The sequence below is a fragment of the Lynx canadensis genome, chromosome B4 (genome assembly GCF_007474595.2).
Source record: "Lynx canadensis isolate LIC74 chromosome B4, mLynCan4.pri.v2, whole genome shotgun sequence".
Classification (NCBI taxonomy): Eukaryota; Metazoa; Chordata; class Mammalia; order Carnivora; family Felidae; genus Lynx; species Lynx canadensis.
In genome coordinates this window covers 51,178,165-51,203,236 of record NC_044309.1, presented here as the reverse complement: position 1 = coordinate 51,203,236, position 25,072 = coordinate 51,178,165, and the positions used below count along the sequence as shown (strand labels likewise).

Here is a 25,072-nt window from a genome sequence, read left to right as displayed (position 1 = left end):
TGAATGAGTGAAGGAATATACTTCACTCATTTGCAATTGTTTTTGTTTTAATACTCAACTATGATAGTGTTTCAGAAGTTAAATGAAGAATAAACTCAAATATAAAAGCTCAAAAATTATCATCTTTTAACCCAAATCAAGAAAATCTTTAACAAATATTTAAGTGATAAAGGGTTTAGGAAATGAAAAGAATGTATGAAGGGAAGTAAGTTGTGAATGGAATCTCTGGTGCCCTCCTCAGAGTCCCTCATGCATGATGGGCTTTGCTGAAGGGGCCTCCAGGCAGGTGGCACAGCTACCTACGGTAATGGTCAAAGAGCTCCTCGGTGTGAATCTGCCAGGCTTCAGTCTCATCCGCGAAACAGGCCTCCTTAAATCCTATAAATTTATTCTGGTTGAACAGCTTAAGGCAGAAAACTATTGAAAAAGAAATCAGCCTAATCTGATCTGAATGTTATTCTTTCCCTTCCTGGGCCAGAAGAAAAGTACTGAAATGCCACACTTTAGATATTTCTACTTTTCAGCCATGTCGTCCTGGAGAAATGAAATGGAACTGCAGCTTAACTTGTGGAAGGACGCCAGGGAGGGAATCTGTGTTCTTTGGTGACACCCACATCCAGCTGGGTACAGCACTGAGGAGAGCGGGGCCTCAAGGCCCTCCTCAGGAGTGTTAGATCTTATCAGGAGGCCTGAACCCTGTGTCCCTGAGGGCCCTGAGCGCTACTCTGCAACTAGACCAGACCACCAGCTGGATAATGCTGCGGTTGTTGAGGGAGAGGCGGAGCCAGCCTTCTGAAAGAACTCTGGCGCCGGACACATCAGGTTGCAAAAGGTGGCATGGCAGATTTCAGAACCATTCTGCTGCCTGGCGTCTGCCAGGTGGATGCAATTTAGTAAGCCACTTCCCTTCCGGCTCTGTCTTCCTAATACCCTCAGTCTCGGGCTTCCAGTGCGACTTGGGCCGATTCAGCTCGTTCAGCTAGATATGGGCGCCTTTCCTCAGCAGGTCTGTGCTGACTTTGCAGACCCCTGGCACGTGTTTGCTGATGATGTCAGTGGTTTCTATCTCGTGGGTCATGGAGGAACGGTCGATTTTATTAAATTTCAATCCCAAGTTTACAAGTCAGAACACCAGTCAGCCTAGCCTGTCTGCAACCTAGGAGAGTCGGTAGTGCAAGCGGGAAGAGGCGTCCACCTGGTACTGGGATTGCCTGATGAGGAAGATGTGCCGCATGGCCTTGCCTTTGTAATGGTCCAGCCTGGGCATCAGTTCTCCTGCAGACTTCAGGCCCCTCTTCCGGATGTTGAGCAGGGTCTGTGGTTCTCCCAGTACCAGGTGGGGTCCCAGACACCCCTGCGGCACGTGGCCCCGCCCACTGTGGCGGCTGCTCCGCTAGGCTCTGGGCTTGCGCTGGGTGCTCCAAACTCCAGGTAGAAGGGCCCGGCGGCCGAGATCTGCCGCTGAGAAGTCACCGAGAGAACAAGTAAGCGCGTCCTTTGAAATTATGTTGTTAAAACGGGCAGTGATTTTGATTTGATTTGATGTGTGCCAAGTCAAGTCACACAGTACTGGTATTTATTCAAACGCATGCACTTCCTCGTCAAGTTGTTTCTGAAGCATAAATTGCTTGTAGTTTCTAGTTGTTTTGAAAAGAAAATAAAAGAGCCAGCTTTTTCCTCCATCAGTCTGCAGTGTTCCAATACCAGACAATTTGGTACTCAAAAATCATGCCACTTTCAGCAGGGAGCTTCTTTGAACCCTATCCTGTCCCTCAGAAGCTCTGTCCATAATTAAAACATTTTTTTGTTGCTCAACACATGCTATTATTCACTTGGTTATTCGTAAGTTTGTACAAAATTTATAAGATGGCCACATTTTACTTAAAATGGTGCCCTTTGTTGAAATCAGTCTGAGGGAATGAGCAGCATGAAATAAGCCCTAATTAAAATTATCAGAGAAATCAGCAGTAGCAGTTAATAAAACAGAAGAGTAAAGCAGCATAAAAATCGTTTTTAAAGAGGATTCAAATTCTTGAGGCCGACCCACAGGGATTCTCCTGACCAACAGGAGGCAGGGAACTATAAATTTATAGAAACATGTTACCCAGTCCCCACATTGTGCTGTTGGTACTCTGAATCAGGAAGTATAAACTTCTTGTTAATAATTCCCAACCTTGTGCAAATGAATACACATCTAAAATAAATCATAAAGTTGGGTCAGAGATCTTATCAATTCAAGCCCCAGCGTGTATTTTAGGAAATCTTAATTATCTGGGTATTTACTCAAACTCTACTCTTGACTTTTTCTGCAGAAATACAGTTCTTGGTTATAATTTGCTTATTTGAGGTAGTATAGAGATGTGTGCTTTTATGCATTATGCTTTACTTCCAGAACTCTGGATGAAGAGTCCATTTCGCATATCATCAGAAATGTACTAGGGACTCAGGATAGTGGGGTTGGTGGTGAAATATGGAGTAATAACATTTATCACACCTGATTTTACTCTGGGAATAGTTATAGTGTCATAAATTGAGAAATAGTGACAATATATATTTGATTAAAATTTATTAATTAGGGGCACTTGGGTTTCTCAGTCAGTTAAGCATTTGACTCTTGGTTTTGGCTCAGGTCATGATCTCATGGCTTGTGAGTTGAAGCCCCACGCAGGGCTCTGCACTGGCAGTGAAGAGCCTGCTTGGGATTCTCTCTCTTTCTCTCTCTCTCTCTGTCCCTCCCCTCCTCATGCACTCTCTCTGTCTCTTTCTTAAAATAAATAAATAAACTTAAAGTTTAAAAAAATAAGATGCATTAATTAGAATCTGTGATGATTTAGCATTGAATAGAAGTCTTTGTGAACATTCCTACACAGTTCTCTGGGATCTTATATCCCAAGCCCTTAGGACTATGGAATGAAGGGATTTTATTCCAACATTCCTAGAAGAAAGGAAGAGAGGGCCAATTCCATCTGACATAACCTCCAGCTTGTTCTCTCTTCATTGTATCACTTGGACTCTGTGTTAGTGATATTGTTAGGGGGCGTCCATCCTTTCCCTTCCTCAATGATGTTCTGGAGTTATGAATGCCTGGAACAGGGATTTTTGCGCCAGTACACTTTGTTTATGTGTGTGTTTGTTTTTTCTCCATGCCCTCTGCCGTCCCATATTTCTCGGTGATGTGAAGGGGGGAGCTCTTCAAATGTAATTGAATGTCTTCTTTTGAGTGGTGGTAATTAGAGTAGAGAGGATATCCCTCCGCACATTACTTTCTCCTAAAAATGATTAAGGGAATGGAGGACAGGTTGGGGTTATCGTTTGTATGTGAGTCTGTTTCCTTGAAGATACTCGCAGGGTTCATATGCCAAATACCACTTGCCTGTGCAAGCAAGAACAACTCTGACCACACCCTGCACATTAAGTAACTATCATGTCTGCTATGCATATTGGGGAATCAAAGAATTTAATTCCCTAAGATCACAGAGTCAAAAAGTGGCAGAGTTGAAATTAACCAGATTCCAAAAGCCAGATCCTTTGCTCTATACCACACTATTACATATCCACTGTTTTCTGTAGAGGCAAAGTCCTCCTGTGGCTTGCAGTTTTATAGGCTCGGAGCCTCTGTGAACACTAATTATTCCAGGATCTAATCCTCCTACATATTATGTTAGATTGGTCTTTCAAATACTATTTTAATTTAAATTTGAAATTAGTGACTTTGAAGAAAGACATCTGCTATTTTTTTAGACTCTTCTTACATCAAAATATAAGTAGCTAAATAAAATTTTATAGTTCTTGGAATGGTTATAAAAATATTTTCAGTATTCCTTTCCTTTTTATAGACCTCTCGACTTTTCCCATTTCTTAAAAATGTCAGGCTAAAAGTTTAGAGTGTTGATTTTTATTCACTTGCAGAATAATCATTTCCATCAGTAAAAACAGCTTAGCAAAACACTTATGCCTCAAAAAATGTTTGTGTGCGTGTGCTACCATAATATTTGGATAAAAAATTGAAAAGAATTAAATTATTTTTGTTTCTGTAACTGTTTCTTAAATGTGGGTACATGTATGTTTTACCTTTTGCTGAAGTCTCTGAATTTTGATGAAAATTCTGAAAAAGAAAAATAAGTGCAAAGACAGAATAGTTATTTAGAAAACAAATTCACAAAACAACCAAACTGATTATATCCAGATCTAAACACTGAAATTTCTCTTGCATCATAAAAAGACAAAATATTTATTGTTATCATGTATCAATGTTGCTTAATAAACAGAAGGAAGCTAAATTATAAAGTAAAAGGAAAGCATTCTGAATGTTTTAATAAACAATCTTGGTTTTTTGACTGAAAAAAATTTAGAATAAATTCAGCCTGTTTAGTGTTTTATTAAAAATTTTTTTTTAATGTTTATTTATTTTTGAGAAAGAGAGACAGAGCACGAGCAGGGGAGGAGCAGAGAGAGAGGGAGACACAGAATCCAAAACAGGCTTCAGGCTCTGAGCTGTCAGCACAGAGCCCAACGCAGGGCTTGAACTCACAAACCATGAGATCATGACCTGAGCGGAAGCCGACGCTCAACCTACTGAGTCACTCAGGCACCCCAAGCCTGTTTAGTGTTATTAGAACAGTTCTATATATATTGGCTAAACTCAGTTCCTTCCCCAGCAGTAAATAAGTTTTTGAAATAAGTGCATTTTAATTCTTTCTGTGTAGTATGTCCAGTTCTTATTATTAGCAGTTCTTATTATTAGTTCAGTTGCGAGCTTTGGGCTGCTATGCAAAGAGGGCTGGATGGAAGTGGGCAAAATCAAGGGCACCTGGGTGGCTCAGTTGGTTAAGGGTCAGACTTTGTCTCAGGTCATGATCTCACGGTTCATGGGTTTGAGCCCCCTCTCCTGGGATTCTTTCCCCCTCTCTTTCTCTGCCTCTCCCCTGCTCATGCTCTCTCTTTCTCAAAATAAATAAATAAACTTAAAAAAAAAAATCAAGTGGGCAGAATCATACAGATTTATGATATAGTTTCATTTCTTTATTTTTAGGAGATTTAAAGAAACTGACAGTAAAACACTTGTGACCATATTCTAAATAAAACAGTACTATCTGAAATTATATTTTTTGTCATTTTAGTTCATAATCATTAGTATGGTTTTATTATTTATTTGCTTGTTTGTTTATTTGTGTTTGTGGAGACCTAGAATTACTTTAGTGGTTTAGGATTCACTGGTTATAACTTCATTATCATGAAAACTATATATAGAGATACACAATTCACAAAACTGAGGTTTCAGTCCGAAAGCAAACATAATTTTCTAATATGTCAAATCCATTTTAATTGGCACTACATTTTTAAAAATTTTGCTTTAAGTTTGTTTTTAAAGCCCAATTTCTCAAACAAAGGATAATCGTGGTGGTTTTTTTTTTTTTTGTAATCAAGAACTTGCTACAATATTCCTTTTGAAAGAAAACACTTGTATCATGTTTAAAATTTAATTAAATTTATATATAGCTTTTTCACTTAAAAGCATTGTTCACGTGAACCTTTTCAGAAGCATTTCTCTTAAGTACAATATTTCATCTGAGTGTAGTTTAAACCACTAGGCTTAACAATTGCACATAAGATCTTCACCTCACCCATGTGGATGAGACCATTAAAGATGTTAGCCTGACTTAACTAGAATTCAATTTATTCAGAAATATAAACTTGTATTTTAAAATCACCATGACATCCACCTACAGCACAATGTGTAAGACCATATTTATCTCTTTGTGTTTCATTTATTGTATGAACATGCAATGGAAATATATTATGTGAGATTCTGGAATAGAATTTTGAAGGATGGAAAATTGTTTCCAGTGCTGAATAAGAGTATAACTGCATTTGTGATATAATTCATCATCTTGCCAAAACTTACATTTAATAAATACCTCATTACTTCTCTGTATGGCAGGAAATAGTCTCTTGCAAGTTGACCAAAAAAGGCAGCCAAGGGAAAGGAAAGCTTTTCAAATTTGAGTTTGTTGGCAGAAGATTCATTTTTCTCAGTATTTTTTTAATCTTAGGTTCATGGTGGTTAGACAGACTGAGGTACTTTGGCATTGTTAACTGCAGTTGGTTACTGCACAAATTCTGAAAATATGTACTTACTGTTTGTGCTAGCATTCTTATATAGGTGGGCTCTTCGATTAGGATGGTGAACATGTTTGAATGAAGGTGATGTAGAATAAGTGAACCTTTAAAGTGTGCTCAAAATAAGTAGAATCTGTTTATTTTATTTTTATTTATTTATTTTTAAAGTAGGTTCCGTGCCCAGGATGGAGCCGAGCTCAGGGCTTGAACTCAAGACCTTGAGATCAAGACCTGAGCTGAGATCGAGTTGGATGCTTAACTGAGCCACCCAGGCACCCCTAGAATCTGTTTATTAAGGGTTTTAAACTGTCTGTTTTTCCCATTGACATATATGAAATAAAACTGGTAATTGTCAACTGTTTATTTCTATGTGTGAGTAATCACATATAAGTTAGTGCTCATAAGTATATAAGATAGGTGAAATGTGATTATGAGCTTTTCATAAGAATTATAATTGTTCAGTTTTCCTAGGATTCACTTTCTCTTTGAAGGATTCTTTTGGCTTCAGCTGTATTGAAAATTTGACATTTCTGAGAAAATTGCCATTTTTGTTCTTTTAGGGAGTTTTCAAAAATGAATGTTTTAAGATAAAGCTTTTGTATCTTGTAATATTTTTAACGGCATTTGAAGTGCTTTATCCTAAAATGAGATTTTCCTCATTCTTTGATCAGTTATTTGTTTGTATTGATTCACTGAGAGCTGAACATAAACACTGAAGCACAACCAAGTGGTCTTAGCAGATGGAGAGACATGTGTTCACATTCATGCATGTGGTCTCCTCCTCTGGCAAAGGTTCACATTTGTCATGATGCTGGCTATAATCAATAGTCGTGAGAAAATGACCTACGTGGTGCTTGTGTGAATTAAAACCTTCACGTTGGCTATATGGAGAGGAATCTCAAAAAGTACCACCAGCACCATTCCTACTACCTTCAGTAATAATAATGACTTATGCAAGAAACACTATCATTTGGACCTTTATTAACATTATTTGTAACACAGGAACCCTGTAGATTCTGCTGTTTGTTTGTTTGTTTGTTTGTTTGTTTATTTATTTATGCAGTGAGGAAAGCTGAAACTCAGAGATGTGAATTAATTTTCCAAAGGATGTTCAGCTAAAAACTGGTAGATATTGAGTTCAAATCATATTTGCATGACCCTAAGCTCTTTGTATTTTATTGCCAGCTCTAGGTGCTTGTAATGTCTCCCAAATGTGATACTGTAAGAGAAATTAGTTGCTTGTTGAAAGTTAACTCTCACTACCTTGTTATCTCAGAAAGGATATCCTTGAAATGTCCTTCTTAGCATCATATAATTCTTAAGTTTTTGAGTTCATCAAAATATTTATTTTCACAACATACTGATGATAGGCTTTTGGCGACTATGTGGAATTTTCCCACTCTAACACAGAATAGAAAAATATGACCAGATTAAATGTGATCACTTCAAATTTTTTACCTTGTTGTCTTTTCTGAAGCCCATGGATATTAATATGTACATACAAAAACAGCTGTGGAGACTATATAGGTACTTCATTTTCTTCTATTGGAAGGTATAAGAGTAGATATTTTCCCATTAAGAAAAATGTAAGGAAATGAACACATATTAATTTCAGACATCGAATTTTGATATTTATTGATTATATTGTTTAAATTTTGACTTCTTCATGCTTTGTAATTTTAGCTTTTAATGAATGTTTATCTGGAAAATCTTTTGATAGGATGATTCCACTGCTCCTGAGTCATCACTGTCCCTATATGTAATGCAAACAAGGTATTCAAATTTCTATATTCATTATTACTCTATAATTACAAAAATAAGTTCTAATTAAAATAAGACATATTTGAAACAATGATGATGATTTATATATATTAATATAATTGCCCACTTTCTAAATCAGTCCTTTTGAAATTTCAAGGTTGGCATATTCAAGATAATATAATCTGTGCTGTTCCTTTCCCTTCAGGTAAAGAATGAATGTAATCACTCTTTCTTATTAAGTTTCACATATATTGAGGAAGAGGCCTAGTTTCAAATCTCTATTTGGCCACTTATTAATCCTCTGTACATGAGCATTCTAAGCATCTGATTTTAATAATAAAATTAACATTAAAACACCAACTTCATGGTGTATTGTTGGAAGGATGAACTGAAATGAAATAAAAGTGAAATGAAATGAAGTAATAAATAAGTGAAACTATTTTATTATTGCAGTGTACTATCAAGTATTAGTTATTATCATCATCATATCTTTCTGCTTCATCATTTGCTAAACTAATAACAAGATTGAATGGATTATTGTGACCAGATTTCCTAATCTTTTTCTTGGGCAATAATCACACCTGTAATTCTATATTAGATTTCTGAGATTAAAAAAAACATATAATACTTATTTTTTTTAACTGGAAAAAATGGTATTAATGCATTATATATAAGCAGTATGAACTGCAAATTTAGCAAAAGATACCACAAAAAACTTGTCTTTCCTATATGTGTGCTTGTCCACATAAGCATGGATACTTACTCCTGAATATACTGGTGCACATGAAAGCCATCAATAGTCTATACAAACACTTGTGAATGTTATATAATTGTTTCCTCTAGGTAGGATAGTAGGATTGATTTGAGTCTCACTTGGAAGATACATTGCAGTTACAAACTTCAAAGGTGTAAGAAATTTCCTTTTAATTTAATTGAATCCTTTTGGTATAATAATCTATTTGGTATAACAGAATCAAGTTTCCATTACCCCCAAATGATTGAAATATTTATGCGCACATACACAGACACACACACACAGTAGGCAAAATTCTTTCACTCTTCTTAATTATTGAACTCAGGTTTAAAATAATTACTGTCGGGGCGCCTGGGTGGCGCAGTCGGTTAAGCGCCCGACTTCAGCCAGGTCACGATTTCGCGGTCCGGGAGTTCGAGCCCCGCGTCAGGCTCTGGGCTGATGGCTCAGAGCCTGGAGCCTGTTTCCGATTCTGTGTCTCCCTCTCTCTCTGCCCCTCCCCCGTTCATGCTCTGTCTCTCTCTGTCCCAAAAATAAATAAACGTTGAAAAAAAAATTAAAATAAAATAAAATAAAATAATTACTGTCTAATAAATGAGTATATTTACCTCTGCATTTCTCTGAAGAGTTAGATTTAGTTCATTTACAGCATCTGTAATTTGTTTGGTCTCCACACACCCCAGAACACTGCATATATTTTTTACTTCTTCAATAATATTATCTACATTTTGCTATGGATGAAAAATAAGAAAATGCAATTTAATTCGGATGCATTTTAAGTCTTTTCCAGATTAAGAAAACACAACTACTCAATTATAACATGGAAAAGAAAAATTTATGAGTAGTTCATGTGGAAAAAGCCAGTTATTTTATTTATGTGAACTCAATATGATTCTCCAGAACAGCTAAATGACAGTGGGAGGGAATGATACGTTCTTTTGTTTTGTTTTGTCTTCCAGAACAATGCAGAGGAGAAAAATTTGTCATCAATCTTCTCCAATGTTCAAAATAATTTTAAGATATGATTAATATCTAAAGTGCTAGAATGCTGCTCCTTCAGAGTCTATGTTACATCAAATATTTCCTGAGATAAGCTTGGAATATAGCACATAAAATAACAAAGCTGTATTATTGTCACTATTCACTAACTCAAAGAGTCACAGAGATAGAAAGAATTTAGCAAACTCCTATGTAATGGAACATTCATGACTGCTTGCATACCTGTAATGTGGAAGAATTCTCTACCGACAGGACAGTCTATCAATTTTTGAACAAGTAATTGTTACAAAGATTTTTCTCATATTGAATCAAGATGAATGTCTCTAAGTTTGCAACCATTTATTCCAACTTATCATTCCAGAGGTACTTACAGTAAAGCTAATTACCTTTTCACTTGAACAGCCATCAAATACATGAAAATGATTATCATGTTTCCCTTTTCTTTTCTTCTTTTTTTTCAGGCTAAAATTTTCTAGTAACATCAACTACCTTTACTTTATGTACATTAAACTACAGTCTTATTATGGCTTAGGTCTCAGTACTTTGTGTACTCCATTTGTGATCCAAACTCCCTTTTCCATCTAAATATTAGATGTTCTGAAATGTTAACATAACAAGCTTTCCATTTTTCCTTCTTATATATTTTCTTAGGACAATCATATCCAGATCTTGGCCAGGTGTCACCTCTATGAAAAAATATGCTCAAATCTAGCCTTAATGTCTCCTGAAATCCAGTGCAAATACATGCTTCATATCTGAAGAATCTCTCATATGATGGATCAGCCATCATAGGATTTGTAAATTTTAAGCTGATTATTCCCCTTTTACCAGCACGTATTTATGTGTGTGTATATATTAGAGGAAACTCCATGGTTTTGGAGTTTAGAAAAGTGTTCCCTTATAGTGGTTTTGCATTTGCTTCTGCCTGTGTCCAAAATAGTCACTATATTCTGGCACAATTTTTTGGCATAAATTCTTACTATCGTGTAAATTAATACTTCACAGCTACCCAGACAATTTTTCAGGTAATCATTTTCCTCACTCAAAGCTCCTGGGCAGAGAGAGCCTTTCTCAAAAGCTCTCTTGGTCTGTAGGCATTGTTTTTCTTCTCTCACTTTTTACAGGTGACAATCTCTCCAATGTCTGGGATTTATTCAGAGATTTCAGCTCCATGTATACCCCTTTCTTTACTTCCCCCTTTGAATCAATATTTTGGTATCCTTTGGGTAAACACCTAGTAGTACAATTGCTGGGTTGTAGAGTAGTTCTATTTTTAACTTTTTCAGGCACCTCCAACCATTTTCCATGGTCCTGTACCAGTTTGCATTTCCACCAAGAGTATAAGGGGGGTTCCCCTTTCTCCCCATCCTTGCCAACACCCACTGTTCTTGTGTTGTTAATTTCAGCCCTTCTGACAGGTGTGAGGTTGTACCTCATTGTGGTTTCGATTTATATTTCCCTGATGATGAGAAATGTTGAGCATATTTTCATGTGTATATTGGCCATCTGTATGTCTTCTTTGGAAAAATGTCTATTCATATCTTCTGCCCATTTCTTAACTGGATTATTTGCTTTTTGGGGTGCTGAATTCGGTAAGTTCTTTATAGATTTTGGATACTAACCCTTAGCAGATACGTCATTTGCAAATATCTTTCCCCTTTCCATTGGCTGCCTTTTAGTTTTGTTGATTGTTTCCTACACTGTAGAGGTTTTTATCTTGATTAAGTCCCAGTAGTTCATTTTTGCTTTTGCTTCCCTTGCCTCCAGAGACGTGTCTAGTCAGAAGTTTTTCCAGCCGAGGTCAAAGAGGATGTTGCCTGTGTTCTCCTCTAGGAGTTTTATGGTTTCCTGTCTTACATGTAGGCGTTTCATCAATTTCGAATTTATTTTCGTGTATGGTGTAAGAAAGTGGTCCAGATTCATCATTCTGCATGTTGCTGTTCAGTTTTTCCAACACCATTTGTTGAAGAGACTGCCTTTTTCCATTGGACATTTTTTCCTCCTGTGTCAAAGATTAATTGACCATACATTTGTGGGGCCATTTGAGGGTTCTGTATTATGTCCCACTGATCTTTGTGTCTGTTTTTTGTGCCATGTTTTTTTGTGCCAATACCAACTGTACTGTTTTGATGATTACAGCTTTGTAATACAGAGTGAAGTCTGGAATCATGATGCCTCCAGTTTTGGTTTTCTTTTTCAACACTACTTTGTCTTTTGGGGTTCCATACAAATTTTAGGATTGTTTGTTCTATTTTTTTTTTTTTTTGCAAAAATGCTGGTAGTATTTGGATAGAGATTGCATTAAATATCTAGATTGCTTTGGGTAATAAAATTATTTTAACAATATTTGTTCTTCCAATCCATGAGCATGGAATGTTTTTCTATTTCTGTGTGTCATCTTCAATATCTTTCATCAGTGTTTTATAGTTTACGGAGTACAGATCATTTACCTTTTTGGTTAGGTTTATTCCTAGATATCTTATGGTTTTTGGTGCAGTTGTAAATAGGATTGATTCCTTGATTTCTACTTCTGCTTCTTCATTATTGGTATGTAGAAATGGAACAGATTTCTGTGCATTGAGTTTGTATCTTGTGACTATGCTGAATTAGTTTATCAATTCTAGCAATTTTTTTTGGTGGAGACTTTCAGATTTTCTACCTGGAGTATCATGTCTTCTGAAAATAGTGAAAAGTTTAACTTCTTTCTTGCCAATTTGGATGCCTTTTATGTCATTTTGTTGTCTGATTGCTGAGGCTAGGACTTCCAGTACTATGTTAAGTAACAATGGTGAGAGTGGACATCCCTGTCTTTTTCCTGACTGCAGAGGAAAAGCTCTCAGTTTTTCCCCATTGAGGATGATATTAGCAGTGGATCTTCATATATGGTTTTATGATGTTGAGGTAAGTTCCCTCTATCTCTACTTTGTTAAGGTTTTTTTTTTTTTTCTTTCAAGGATGGATGCTGTATTTTGTCAAATGCTTTTTTTGCATCTATTGAGAAGATCATATGTTTCTCATTCTGTCTTTTATTAAGGTGGTGTATCACATTAATTTGTTTGCAAATATTAATGCATGTTTGCAAATATCCATGCAGCCCGGGAATAAATCTAACTTGATTGTGGAAAATAACACTTTTAATGTAATGTTGGATTAGATTTGCTAGTATCTTCTTGGGAATTTTTGCATCCATGTTCGTCAGGGATATTGGCCTGTAATTTTCCATTTTAGTTGGGTCTTTGTCTGATTTTTGAATCAAGGTCATACTAGCTTTGTAGAATGAATTTGGAGGTTTTCTTTCCATTTTTACTTTTTTGGAATAGCTTGAAAAGAGCATGTATTTACTCTTCTTTAAATGATTGGTAGAATTCCCCTGTAAAGGCATTTGGCCCTGGACTTTTTTTTGTTGGGAGATTTTTGATTACTGATTCAATTTCTCTGCTGATTGTGGGTCTGTTCAAATTTTCCATTTCTTCTTGTTTCAGTTTTGGTATTCAGTTTTGTATATTTCTGGGAATTTTTCTGTTTCTTACAGTTTACTCAATTTGTTGGCATATAATTTTTCATAATGTTCTCTTATTATTGTTTGTATTTCTGTGGTGTTGGTTGTGATCTCTTTTCTGTCATTCATGATTTTAATTTTTTGGGTACATTTTCTCTTTGAAAAGTCTGGTTAGGGGTTTATCAATTTTATTAATCCTCTCAAAGAACCATTTCTTAGTTTCCTTGATCTCTTCTACTGGTGTTTGTTTGTTTCTGTATCACTTATTTCTGCTCTAATCTTTATTATTTCCCTTTTTTCTGTTGGCTTTAGGCTTTATTTACTGTTTCTTTTATAGTTCCTTTAGGTGTAATGTTAGGTTTTGTATTTGACACTTTTCTTGCTTCTTGAGGTAGGTCTGTATTGCTATACACTTCCCTGTTACAACGGCCTTTGCAGCATCCCAGAGATTCTGGACTGTCATGTTTTCATTTTCATTTGTTTCCATGTAATTTTTAAGTTCTTAAATTTTCTGGTTGACCTATTCATTCTTTAGTAACATGTTTTTTAACCTCCATGTATTTGTGGTTTTTCCAAATTTTTTCTTGTGGTTGGCTTCAAGTTTCATAGTGTTGTGTTCAGAAAATATGCATGGTATGATCTTAATCTCTTTGTATTTGTTGAGGCCTGATTTGTGACCTAGTATGGGATCTATTCTGGAGAATGTCCTATTCCTATGTGCACTTGAAAAGAATGTGTATTCTGCTGCTTTAGGTTGAAATGTTCTGAATGTATCTGTTAAATCCCATCTGGTCCAGTGTATGAGTCAAAACAATTGTTTCTTTATTGATATTCTGTTTAGATGATATGTCCATTACTGTAAGTGGGGTGTTAAAATCTCCAACTATTGTTGTATTATTATCAATGACTTCCTTTATGTTTGTTATTAATTGATTTATATATTTAGGTGTTTTAATTTGGGGGCATAAATATTTACAAGTGTTATATCTCTTGTTGGATATTCCCCTTTATTATGATATAGTGCTCTTCTTCATCTCTTTTTATAGTCTTTGCTTTAAAATCTAGTTTGTCTGATATAAGTGTTACTACTCCAGCCTTCTTTTAACATATAAGTATGATAAATGTTTCTTCATGCCCTCACTTTCAATCTATAGGTGTCTTTATGTCTAAGTGAGTCTCTTGTAGGCAGCATACAGATGGGTCTTGGGTTTTTTTTGTGTGTGTGTGTGTTTTTTTTTTTTTAGCCATTTTGATACCCTTTGTCTTTTGATTAGAGCATTTAGCCCATTTACAGTCAGAGTGATTATTGATAGATATGAATTTAGTGCCATTTAGTGTAAAGTGGTTTCTCGAGATTTTCTCTGTTCTTTTCTAGGCTTTATTGCTTTTGATCTTTCTTTCCCACCCAAAGTGTCTCCTTTAAAGATATTTCTTGCAGGGCTGTTTAGTGTTCATGAACTCCTTTAGTTTTTGTTTTTCTGGGAAACTCTTTATCTCTCCTTATATTTTGAATGACAGTCTTGCTGGATAAAACATTTTTGGCTGTATATTTTTTCCATTTAGTATGTTGAATATATCATGCCACTCCTTTCTGGCAAGTTTCTGTGGATAGATCTGCTGTTCACCTGATTTGTCTTCCCTTGTAGGTTAGGGATTTCTTTTCCCTTGCTGCTTTCAGGTGTTTTTCCCTACCTCAGTATTTTGCAAATTTTACTACAAAATGTTTTGGTGTTGGCTGGTTTTGTTGATTTTGATGGGAGTTTTCTGTGCCTCCTGGATTTGGATGTCTGTTTCTTTCCCCAGATTAGGGAAGTTTTCAGCTATAATTTGCTCAAATAAACTTTCTGCCCCTTTTTCCCCCCCTCTGCTTCTGGGACTCCTATGATATGAATGTTATTATGCTTTATGGTGTTACTGAGTTCTCTAAGTCTACATTCATAATCCATAATTTTTCTTAATCTCTTCTTTTCAGATTCATTATTTTCCATAATTTTATCTTCTGTATCACTTATTTGTTCCTCTGCTTCTTCCATCCTTGGAGTCACTAAGCCAGTCGGTTTTGCATCCCAGTTATAGCACTTTTGGTTTTGCATCCCAGTTACAGCACTTTTTATTTTGGCTAACTAGTTTTTAGGTCTTTTATCACTGCAGTAAAGGGTCTCTCTGGTTTCTTCTGTTTCTCAAGACCAGCTAGTATTTTATGATTATTGCTTTAAATTCTGGTTCCAACATAATACTTATATCTGTTTTGATTAACTCCCTGGCCATGATATGTTCTTGTTCTTTCTTTTGGGATGAATTCCTCCATCTTGGAATTTTCTCTAGGACTCTATCTTTTGTGTATCAGGAAAACGTGTGCCTGGTCCCGTTTCCACTAGAGCTGAAGCTTTGCAGCACTCTATGATCAGTAGATCTGGTGCATATGGGAGGTTTGTGCTCGTCTTCTGGGGAGGGGCCCCCTGCTGCTCTGGATCTCAATCAGACTTGCCCTAGTAAAAAAGCCACCTGCAGAGTGCCAGGGGGTAGGTCTTGCAGTAACTGGTTCAATCCTCCACTGTGTGTGCTGTACTGCTCCCTAAAGTTTGCTGTACTGATAAGAGGGGTAAACAATGGCATCAGCCCACTCTCTTCCCCAGGGAGGGTATTTCGTGCCCACCGCTGTTGAGGAGGTCTTCACAGAAGGGGGAACAATCTCTCCCCTTGTGACCCAGGCTTGTGTCAGATCCCTGCCTTCACCCTGTCTACGTTTGATCTGTCTGAAGGCCTGTTGGTGCACTGTTCCTCCGTTTTAACTCAGATGAGTGGCTGGGTTTCAAAACTCCAGATTTTAGGGACTTAGTGTGGGGCAGACTTGTGCTGATACCCTAGGGGAGGGTCTCACTCCCTTGTGGCTGATAATGGTTTCTCTCAGAAAAGCAGTTGTACGACTGGCAGGGACTTGGATATTTATGATAAAGCATAGCAAAACAGCCAGCATCCAGGTTAGCTGCCCTCAGCAGGTGTCTCTGCTTATATGCTAGTGAATGAAGCAGCTCCGCGGCACCCACTAGCTCTTTTGTCCCGAGAGGCAATGCTGCCTCTTCCAAATGTACTGCAAGAAGGGGAACTGTCTCTCCCAGAATGATCCAGGAGATCCTCAGAGCATGCTGTCCACTCCTGGGCCTCTGCCCTCATTCTGCACAGGAGACCCCTATGCCTGCCATGCTTGACTCTGGCAATGGCACAGACTTCTAAAACTTCAGACTTTTAGCTCTGCTGCTTGTAAAATCTTGCGATAATCAGTCCCTCTCATTTTCCCAGTCAGCATTGTTTTGGGGAAGTGTTTTTCTTGTGCAATCCCTGCATGCTGCTTTATCTTTCTCTCTCATTCCTTCTCTCCCCTCTCTCCATGATCAGGGCTCCCTTCCCTGCACAGCACCTGTGATTCCTTTCTCCCCCAAATCGTATCTCCACACCTCCTGCATTCCACAATGTGACCTCCTTTTTCCTTCTAGTTGTACAGTTTGTTCTCTCATTCCTCAGATCAATTTCCTGGGTGTTCAGAATTATTTGATAGTTATCTAGCTGTGTTCAAGAGACATGGCAAGCATAAGGTCCTTCTCCTACTCCACATCTTAACTCTCTCCCCACTTAAGCAAAAATTTAAAAAGTTGAACTATACCACATGGTGAGAAGATGGGGCAATGGGAACTCTCATCTGTTATGAAATATGTGTGACCCTATTAAAAAGTGTCTATGACCCTAGGTATATACCCTAGAGAAATTCTTGATATTAGCTGAGGTGTACATCAGCAGTGGATTACATAAATAAATTGAGGTTCTTTGAGCTAATTGAATACCATACATCAATGAAAACAAAGCAAAACCACATAGAACAAGGTGGATAAATCTGAAAAACAATGAACAAAAGTTACATGGCTCAAAAAGTACATACAGTTTTATTCTACTTATGGAGACATTAAAAAGGAAAGCTAAAATGTATATTTCTAATGAATGCATAGATATCCTTTGATGGTAATGTGAAAAGGTAAAATGGTGAAAACAAAACCTACAAAATACTTTTCACCAAAGGATACCTCTCATGTAGAGAAAAGAGATATAAAGTGGCACACAGGCAGATCCTACGATACCGGCAATATTTTGTTCCTAAACTTACTGTTTAATAAGAATGCCTGCTCAGGTATTATTCTTTAGTTTGTATATGTATTATTAAATGTTCCTCATGTATTATATAATTCACTGCACACATCCCAAATAAAATGTCAGATCATGTTATTCCTTTGACAAATGCTTTTGATCTCACTTGGAATACAAATTATGTTGGCTAGTGATTATTTTCCTTATTGGAGATCTATTTTCAGTTTTTCATTTTTTGCTTCCTTAAGTCTGAAAATGTCCTATACATAATAGGTTTGACTTTTAGTAGTTTCACTATGCCCTTTATTTCTGCTAGGGTAGTTTCCAATTCTGCAATTGTGTTTTATTTTTCTTGTGACCTGACTTTATCTCCTTCATCTCCTTGACTTCTTCTTTTGTAACCTTTAACCAGGTTCTTGTTACCTATTCATTTTGTCCTATTTTCTTCTTACGATTTTTTGTTCTTTTCTCACTTCTTATATTCTATGTTGAATACAAATCGGTTTTGTGACATTTTTCTTCTTTCTTCTGAATCCTACTCAGTCCTCTACTTTAGCAATAAAAACTTATGATAATCAGCCCCCCCAAAATATATAACTTTAAAAATAATAACTCTAATAGCACTAAACTGACACTTGTACTTATCTTTACCTGAACACGTTTTATCTTCCAGCCACTATATTATATTAAACATATCTCATATGTTTTTTATTAATTTTAAAAATATCATTGTTATATTTTATTAAATTCACTCTAGTGATGAATAATATGAACTCTAAGAAAGTTGAATAAAAACTTTCTTTAGTGTAGGGTTGGCATATACTGCTATCTGACTTTGGAGTCTCTGTACCTAAATTCTGTCCTTACTGCCACTCTGTTTAAATTATGTTTGAGGGGTGCCTGGATGGCTCAGTTGGTTAAACATCTGACTCTTGATTTTCGTTCAGGTCATGATCTCATGGTTCGTGAGTTCGAGCCTCACGTTGGGCTCTGCACTGACAGTGTGGAGCCCGCTTGGGAATCTCTGTCTTCCTCTCTCTGTCCCTCCCCCGTTCATGTACTTGCATTCTCTCTTTTTCCTCTCTCTCTCAAAAATAAATAAGCATTTAAAAAACAAATTATGTTTGAATTTGGCACTTCTAAAAATCCAACAATTTGGATTAGGTCTGCTTGTTACTAAAAGAGCTTCAGTTCTAATAAAGCCAAATACAGAAGATCCTTATGTGCCCCCTTTATTTCTACTTACACGTGGAATTTTTAGCTTCTGTCTAGAAACTGAATACAGTTGGATTTAGGTCTTAGGGAGGGGAAAGTGTGAGATAATTATTATTCTGTGTTACTCATTTAGTTACTTAAACCTGAAAAATAGAGGTGCCATTCTGGTTATCTAGTTTGTACACTTTCTGTGTCATGAGCTAGATGGTAAAGTGTTTGGAGGTTTTTAGCTCTTTTTAGACCAAGCAGATGTTTCATGAAGACAAACCATATTTTAAAGCATGAGTAGATTTTTCTCAATCCACATTTATCAGTTTATAATTAGTTCATCAGTTATTAGATTCTAGTATAAGCTTGTCATCAGTAATAAGGATTGCTAACTTTGTTAAAAGGTCCTATTTGGCACTGTAATAAAAATTTTGGAGACAGCGCATTAGAAGCTACTAGGAAGAAGCAACTTTGAATCAGAAGTTGACTCTTGCACCTAGATTGAAATCTCGTTTTACACTGTTTTGCTTTGTATATATACCACTCTATGTACATTATTTATGAATATGCTCTCTTTCCAAGTAGATCATCAGCAACTTCAGAGTATGGTTTTGTTTTCTATTTCTCTGTCTCTTTTTTTTTTTTTTTTTTTGAGAGAGAGTGAGAGACAGCAGGGGAGAGGCAGAGAGAGAGGGAGAGAGAATCCCAAGCAGGCTCCATACTGTTGGTGCAGAGCCTGACATGGGGCTTGAACCCACAAACTGTGAAATCATGACCTGAGATGAAATCGAGTCACATGCTTAACCAACTGAGCCACCCAGGCACTCCAGATTTCTATTTCTCTTGATTCTAGTGAATAAATAGTTCACTAATTAACATTAAGTAAGCTAAGTAAGCATTAAGTAATACCTTAGGGGAGAAATTCTTTTTCTTTTATTCTTAACTTCTCTGAAATATTAGAGATGAACACAGAATATAGAATGAATATAGAAAACGTTCCATACCTTTCTGGATATTAGTGGCATAGAAGAGAGGAATAAAATGTCCAAAATAAAAGTTCTATGTAAATTGCTTACAAAATTAGCTACTTAGCAAACATAATAATCAGGGCCCCAAAAGTGAAATAAATCAAATCTAAAATATGTTAAATGACCATGGCTGGGGAAAGAAAATATTTGAAAATTTAAATTACCCATATTATTCAATAATATCTGTGTCATATTTATTCAGCCTGCATGTTTTCCTTTTTTTTTTAAATTGTTTAATAATCCAAGTTTGGGAAATATAAAAAAACATTGTTCATGTTGGCACTATTTTTGACATTGATGAAATATTACTTAATGCAGTTGTCAAATAAATAGAAGTACCGCAGTCTGTCCTCATTTCTCAGATATTTGCTAGTGATGCCTCATAGGAAGAATCACATTTAAAAAGACCATTGTTTTGGAAGGAGTTCATCTGGAAAATCACAGACACTGTGGCCTATTTACAAGATAAGTCAGATGTGGGTGATGATAACTATTTGCCTGTGTTAATGTAAAGACAGTAATTATTTGATGTTTTGCCAACTTTCAAGTCATACTGAAAAAATTTACAATAATCAATGGATTCTTTCAAAGTGGAAATATTGGAGGCTTTGTATAAGAGTTAGAAACTTCTTGGAAATTAAGAACTTTACAGATTCTCAACAATTTGTGTGCATGTGTGTATGTATAAAAAGGCATCTGTGATACATGAGCACTACTGAGACATTTATATAATTACCAGTCATCATAAGTAGGCTATCATAACCTCAAAAGTATATCTATATATAGTCAAGAGACATAAATGATCTAGGAATGAAGTCTTCGTCTGCCTTGTATACCTGGTAAATTTCAAATTCTACACTCAAAAGAATGACTATCACAAAGGTGAAGAATCAAGCTGAAAGAAGTACTAATTATGACACTTTTATGAGACTCAAACCAATCTTCTGTGAATTTCTTTCACATTTCACATTTTATTTTATTTTATTTTATTTTATTTTTTTTTAATTTTTTTTTTCAATGTTTATTTATTTTTGGGACAGAGAGAGACAGAGCATGAACGGGGGAGGGGCAGAGAGAGAGGGAGACACAGAATCAGAAACAGGCTCCAGGCTCTGAGCCATCAGCCCAAAGCCTGACGCGGGGCTCAAACTCACGGACCGCGAGATCGTGACCTGGCTGAAGTCAGACGCTTAACCGACTGCGCCACCCAGGCGCCCCTCACATTTCACATTTTAAACTTATATATTTAAGCCAGACTCAAGAAAGAAAAATGGAATTAGAGTGATAGGATTACATTTTGGGAGGGAATATGAGTTGTGTATTTGTCATCATCATGTCTTTAAATATTTATGTGGAATTCACATGAGTTTGGTATCTATCCAGAAGTATTTATTATTTTCAGAATCTTCTGTTAATTAATATTAGGAATAGTTACTTAGGCTCTTTATCTTTTCATATATATCAGGAGTCAATTATTTAATGGAAAAATAAATCCTCACTTGTTTTAAAACACTATATTTACACAATTTTCTATAATCACAGCATGTTTTATCTGTGGAAGATTTAACCCTTCCCTGGAAGAATAAGCTATAAGATATGGTCTGCCTAATGGTGACCACAACTTTGATGCCCAGTTGGTGACCAAATTTCAGTAATCTTGGGCTAAGTCCATCATATTTCCCTGCCAAGCTAGCTTCTTCTTTCTGCTATTTTAGTAAACTGATGTCTCTATGTAGTTGGTTGGCAGCCAGGAATGTGGAGGTATTCTAGACACCCTCTTCTTTTGTTTTACTCATAGTCTTTCACCAAATCATATACATTGCACATTTTCACATATTATGAATTTGTCCCCTCCTGACCACCACTATTGTAGAGTTTTGTCAATACCCTTATCATCTCTTTGGGCTAATGAAGTGCTCCTCTAGTCACCCATCTGTCATTCTATTGCCTTGCATAATGGCTCTATGTCATCAGCTGATAAATTAGAAAATCCTTAAATTGTCCATAAAGTGTCCTTAGGATCCTACATAAGTTGGCCCCTGTTTGCCCCTTTCATCTGGTCTCTTTCCAGTCTCTCAAACTGAACCCTAGTTGTAGCCATTCCAAATTTCATACAGTTTTCTAATCATTCTAGGCTTTTCCTAACTGCTTCTCTTTATGTTGTTTTTCACTAAAAGTTATCCCCACTCCCCACCTTCTTTCACCATGTGCCTTAGTTGGCATACTCATTTTTCAACATTCAGATCAAATAGGTAAAATTGATAACTTTCTTTTGTGTCCTGTATACACATAGGTCTTTCACATTCACAATACCTATGACACTTTATTCATACATATCTATTTACTTGTGTGTTTTGCCACAATAGAATGAAAGCTGCTCAGATATTGACATTCTACTTTATTCATCTTAGTGTCTTCAGAAAATTGCAAAATTTTTTTATGGTTAATAAATACTTATTGAATTGATAGATGAAGTAACAAAAGTTAATACCTGGGTTTTCAATAGGCATTTCAGGTGGAAGTCATATTTTTTGATTACTGTTGAGAGGCACTGTCTGGAAAGAAAAAAAATGACTTTGTCTAAAAGTGGGTAAGAAAACTTATATTAACTTTAGCATATTTATCATAAGTTCTGTTTTGTCCATGATTCTATAGCAGACATGGCTTAAAAAGGATTGCTACTGACACGGTTTTAAAAACCATTTCGGAAGGATGTTTATAAACTTTGTGTAACTTGATAGCCTACAGACATATCTGAAAACTTTAGAACTCCAAAGAAATCCATGACAAATTAACCAAACCTCTCAAAGACTGTTCATAATATCAAACTATTCTTACTTCAAAATGTAAGTTATGAAAGGATTTATGAGCAGATAATGACAAATACTAACATCAAGAATTGTTAAATATGCAAACACTTGTAGAGAATTGCTCTCAGAATTAATGACATATATTTATAATAGATAAGGCTGTCTTTGGCATCAAACCTCTGTATCTTTTTGCCCTAAGCTTCCCTTATTTCTCCAACCTTATCTATGTTTAGGTGGAATACATGTGAGATGAGCAGAGGTTCTTCTTACTTCACTAATCAAAATTATTTTCCAAACATCATGACTTTCTCTTCCTATTTCTCTTCCTGAAAACCGCTGAATTGAACAAATCATACAACACAAAAAGTGTTAAAGACACACCAATGTATTTTACAATAACTGCCTTCTCAGCCTTTATTAAATCATCACTTCAGTTGGATTAAATCTGACAGTTCAAAGACAAAACGCATTGACCATGTAAAAAATCAGTGGAGGTATAGGAAAAGAATAGTGAAAGATTTGGCTATTGAAGGGAGGGTTTTTATATAAAATATGACCCCAAAACTTAAAAGACCCTCAAGAATATATACCCTCAGCACCTTGCTGTTAAGCATTATATTTATTTTATAGAAAAAACCCTGGAAACTAATGAAGGTATATGATTTGCCCAACTTCTAAGAGGAAGTTAAGTCAGGGAAGAGTGAAACTGAAAATAGAGCTCCTGCCATCTAGTGTGTGATCTTTTAATGGCACCATAAAGTAGTCTGAGGAGGGAAGGCAGAATAGCATTGTATTACAGAGAGCAGTCTTGGAGGTCTCCAACTTGGAGGTCTCCAAGATGGCAAAGTACGAGATCCCAGTCTCTGTATTCTCACAATTAGACAACTATCTATGAACGAAAACAGCTCTGGGAGAGCTTAGGAATCCTTGCAAGAAACTTTGACAACACTGTAGAACAAGAAACCCTGAGAATAACCACACAAAAATGGGAGGGCACTTTCATTTTGCCTGCATCATCTCATCCTGCAGGCCAGCACTGCTCACTGTCCATAGGGAAATCCCCTTGCTGGGAAAGGGACAGTAGGTGAGCCAGCAGCTTCCCCCAGCCTTTTGGGACACTGCAAGAAGGACCTGCATTGATTTTACCCTACCCAGAGACCAGCAAAGCTGAGATATGTAAAGACGGCCAGGACAAAGGAAGAAGGGGCTGCCAGCATCAGCAGTGTAGGGGGAGTTACTATGGTTCCCAGTGACCTGCACTGCAGAGGGCCCCAGTACCTTTCACCACTGGAGAAATCAACAGCCAACACAGCAGCTGCAGAGCCGCAGGCAGATTTCACTGTTTCCCTCCCCCTATCACACACACAGGTATTCATATTCACAAACAGCAGCTGCTTGAGTCCCTCCCAGCTCCCTTTCCTACCCACTGCCACCCTAAGGCTCACTGGCAGCTGGTTCCCAAGGTGTGCACCTGCAAGCCCTTGGCCTGGTTTCTGTACTGGCCTTCACTGCCATGCACATGTTTTAGGGAGACGCTGCAGGCACAGGAATGCACACCAATTGCCAGGACCCCCACAGATGCTTGTGGGCCTGGTTCTGGCCCTGTTTCCTGTGACTGGCCTACACTGTTGGGCTTGCTTGCAACCAGCCACTCCAGCTGTGTACCTGTATCTAACCAGCCTGAATCCCATAATAGCCTTCATTGCTGTGCACATGACCAAGGTGAGACTGCAGCCACAGGAGTGCATACCAACATCCAGGGCCCCACAGTGCCAGTGCACCCTCAGTTAGTCGTAGCCCTTGCTGCCAGCCCTGCCCTCCCCCTTACTATATGTATGTCTGCAACCAGTTCCTGCCACTACACAGGCACTTGCAGCTGACACCCAAATTCTATGTGTGCATGCCACCAACTCTAGCAACAACCATTGCCTACCCTGGGCCCTAGCTGCTGGACCCAGAAACACCACTGAAGATGCCAACAGCACTTGTTAAAGATGTTGTAGGCCCCAGTGGCCTGAGCTGAGGAGACATCACATTCACCAGACCTGGGTCTTCCACATGACTGTATACTTGGTGCCCTGCACCACTAGACTCACAGCCATAGCATGCTCCAGTGTGCCTCACCTGCAGGTGAAGATCCTGTACTGAGGTCAGCCTATAAAGTCTGGAAGATGTGACTGCTTCTTCCCAGGCCCAGACATCTGGGCAAGGCTCCAGGGATCATAAAGAGTCAGGGAAATATGACACCACCAAAGGAACACAGTCAACTTAAAGCAACTGACCCCAAAGACATGGAGCCACATGAATTGCCTGACAAAAAATTCAAAATAATTATTCTAAAGATGCTCAGAGAAATATAAGAGAACACAGAAAGACAATTTAATGAACTCATCAAAACAATGTAAGAACACAATGAGAAGTCCAATAAAGGTATGGAAAACGTAAAAAAAAAAAAGAACAAGAGTTTTGGAGATAAGAAATACAGTGGCCGAACTGAAGAATTCAATATAGAGCTTCAGCAGAAGAAGGGACCAAGCAGAAGAAAAAAATCAGTAAGCTCAAAGACAGATTATTTGAAATTACCTAAGCAGAAGAACAAAAACAAAATTAAAAAAAGTAAAAAAGGAATTTCAAAAGTCTATGGGATTCATGGGGCCCCATAAAGAAAAACATGTGCATGTCATTGGAGTCCTGAAAGAAGAAGATAAGAGAAAGGAGCTGAAAGCTTAGTTAAATAATGGCTTTTGAACTTCCCAAACCT

The 25,072-nt window shown here is 37.0% G+C and overlaps 1 protein-coding gene across 4 annotated transcripts in view; it reads right to left on the bottom strand.

The window, feature by feature from the left end:
* The window catches only part of PIK3C2G (phosphatidylinositol-4-phosphate 3-kinase catalytic subunit type 2 gamma), a 358,133-nt gene that overhangs the window by 261,516 nt on the left and 71,545 nt on the right, over positions 1-25,072 (bottom strand). For 3 of the 4 annotated variants that reach the window (XM_030322152.1, XM_030322155.1, XM_030322154.1), the window contains exons 8-10: positions 21,993-22,056; positions 9,244-9,366; positions 4,072-4,105 (exon numbers count right to left, since the gene is read on the bottom strand). In XM_030322152.1, coding sequence (XP_030178012.1) covers positions 4,072-4,105; positions 9,244-9,366; positions 21,993-22,056 — 221 coding nt within the window. The remainder of the gene's footprint in view (positions 1-4,071; positions 4,106-9,243; positions 9,367-21,992; positions 22,057-25,072) is intronic. The other variant, XM_030322157.1, reaches the window with a different exon arrangement.